Source organism: Limulus polyphemus, unplaced genomic scaffold (genome assembly GCF_000517525.1).
Source record: "Limulus polyphemus unplaced genomic scaffold, Limulus_polyphemus-2.1.2 Scaffold6991, whole genome shotgun sequence".
NCBI classification, from domain to species: Eukaryota; Metazoa; Arthropoda; class Merostomata; order Xiphosura; family Limulidae; genus Limulus; species Limulus polyphemus.
In genome coordinates, this window is record NW_013672601.1 from 4,989 (window position 1) to 7,110 (window position 2,122).

At 32.0% G+C, this 2,122-nt stretch overlaps 1 protein-coding gene across 1 annotated transcript in view; it reads left to right on the forward strand.

Moving 5' to 3' along the window:
* LOC106474246 (ATP-binding cassette sub-family A member 3-like) overlaps positions 1-2,122 on the forward strand; it is an 11,678-nt gene that overhangs the window by 4,982 nt on the left and 4,574 nt on the right. Inside the window, exons 4-5 of the mRNA XM_013934935.2 lie at positions 228-718; positions 831-1,018. Of these exons, the coding sequence (XP_013790389.2) occupies positions 228-718; positions 831-1,018 (679 nt within the window). The remainder of the gene's footprint in view (positions 1-227; positions 719-830; positions 1,019-2,122) is intronic.

Consider the following 2,122-nt stretch of genomic DNA (forward strand, 5'->3'; position numbering starts at 1 on the left):
AAAAAGTAATGTTAGGTCTTCACATGATTCATAGTAATTAAAGATGTTCATACTTTATTCAAAACAGTTGTACATACACTGCAGGAAATTTCACCTTGCCGAAATCTGTCATCAAATGTAAAATCACCACAAACAGGATTTTAATATGTTCAGTACAAAATGACTATTCAATTTTAAATTTCATTACAGGTGATAATATAGAAGTTAATGGTACAATTACGTTTCAGGGAAGTGCGGTGAAGTGTGTCTACCTTGGGAGAGGAACTTCTTGTCTTGGAATATCCCGGGCATTGGAAGACTGTTAATTTTTCTACTCCTTCAAGCTATCATCTTCTGGATTTTAGTTTTTGCTGCTGAAATTAATATTTTTCGGGTGATATGGTACAAGAAAAAAAGTTCTTTCGTCACTCCCATTCAGAGGGAAGAAGAAGACGACGACGATGATGTGAGAAAAGAAAGAGAACACATCAACTCTCTCTTTATTGATGACTTATTTAAAACCAACATCTTAGTTCTCAAAGACCTCACAAAATATTATGATAACTTCTTGGCTGTTGACAACCTCTCCGTTGGAATTCAACGAGGAGAATGCTTTGGCCTGCTGGGGATTAATGGAGCAGGCAAGACGACCACTTTCAAGATGTTAACAGGCGATGTGGTCATTTCTTCGGGAGATGCTTACATCGATGGCTTTAGCGTTAAAAGGAATGTCAGAAAGGTATGTGCTGCTGATAGTAACACTTGTGTTTCACGTATATGTTATGAAGAAAATTATAGTTTGTAAAAACCCAAATTCTTAACTGTTTCAAGTTTGTTTTTTTCTGCCATAGATTCAGCACCAACTAGGCTACTGTCCTCAGTTTGATGCATTGATTGAGCAAATGACTGGAAGAGAAGTCCTAACGATGTTTGCTCGCTTAAGAGGAGTCCCGACACACGTCATCGAGAGGCAGATTTCATATCTCGGCAAAGTGTTATATTTTGACACGCATATAGACAAGCAGGTGAAGAATTATAGGTGAGCTCTCGGTAATATATGGTCTAAGTGACAGCTTTCAGTTCACTGATTAGTATTTCCTTTTGATACATTTTCATGATCAATCATAGTATTGCTGCCTTCCCCGAGTTGCATGCCTGGCAAAAATAAAACCATTTTGTTGCCAAATGACGTAAGACAGTTTTCATGACATTTAAAAAAATGTTTGTTGTTTCACTGTGAGCTTGAGGATGAAAACGATGGAATGAAACAAGTTTCAAAATCAGGTGTGGTTGTTAATTGATAAACAAGAACCCCATATTTTTAAATCCTTAATAAGAAGTTAAGCATATAATTAAAAAACACAGTGTATACGTAGGAGAAACATGCCAACCCGTAGATGATATAATGGCTAAACCTAATGGCCGAGTACTGTAGTAAAGAACACGAGATATAACAAGAAGATATAACCTTATCATATGTCATAGTTTTCTTAACTGAACGATTAAATAAACTTAAAATGAACAAGTATAAAGGTTGGCCTATAGTGTAGAGATGTTAACAGGAATTTTAATGTTTCGATTTATGACAGTCTTAATAACGATTAAAATATATTTTTCGACATTGTTTTGTGTATGTATTGATATAATACTTTTAGATACAAGTTTGAAAGTATATTGTACGTATCCTATTATTTTAATAGTTCACTTGTTGATTTACCATTTAAATTAAAACTACTTGATTATCATAATATGATCTGAATAATGTTACAACTTAGATTATTGAGACAGTAGAGACAGATTCTTGTCACTATTTTATTTACATTAATGTATATTTAATAAAAACTTGAATCTGAGAAAAACACTTGTCACTATTTTATTTATATTAATGTATATTTAATAAAAACTTGAATCTGAGAAACACATTTGTCACTATTTTATTTACATTATGTATATTTAATAAAAAACTTGAATCTGAGAAACACATTTGTCACTATTTTATTTACATTAATGTATATTTAATAAAAACTTGAATCTGAGAAACACACTTGTCACTATTTTATTTACATTAATGTATATTTAATAAAAACTTGAATCTGAGAAACACACTTGTCACTATTTTATTTACATTAATGTATATTTGATA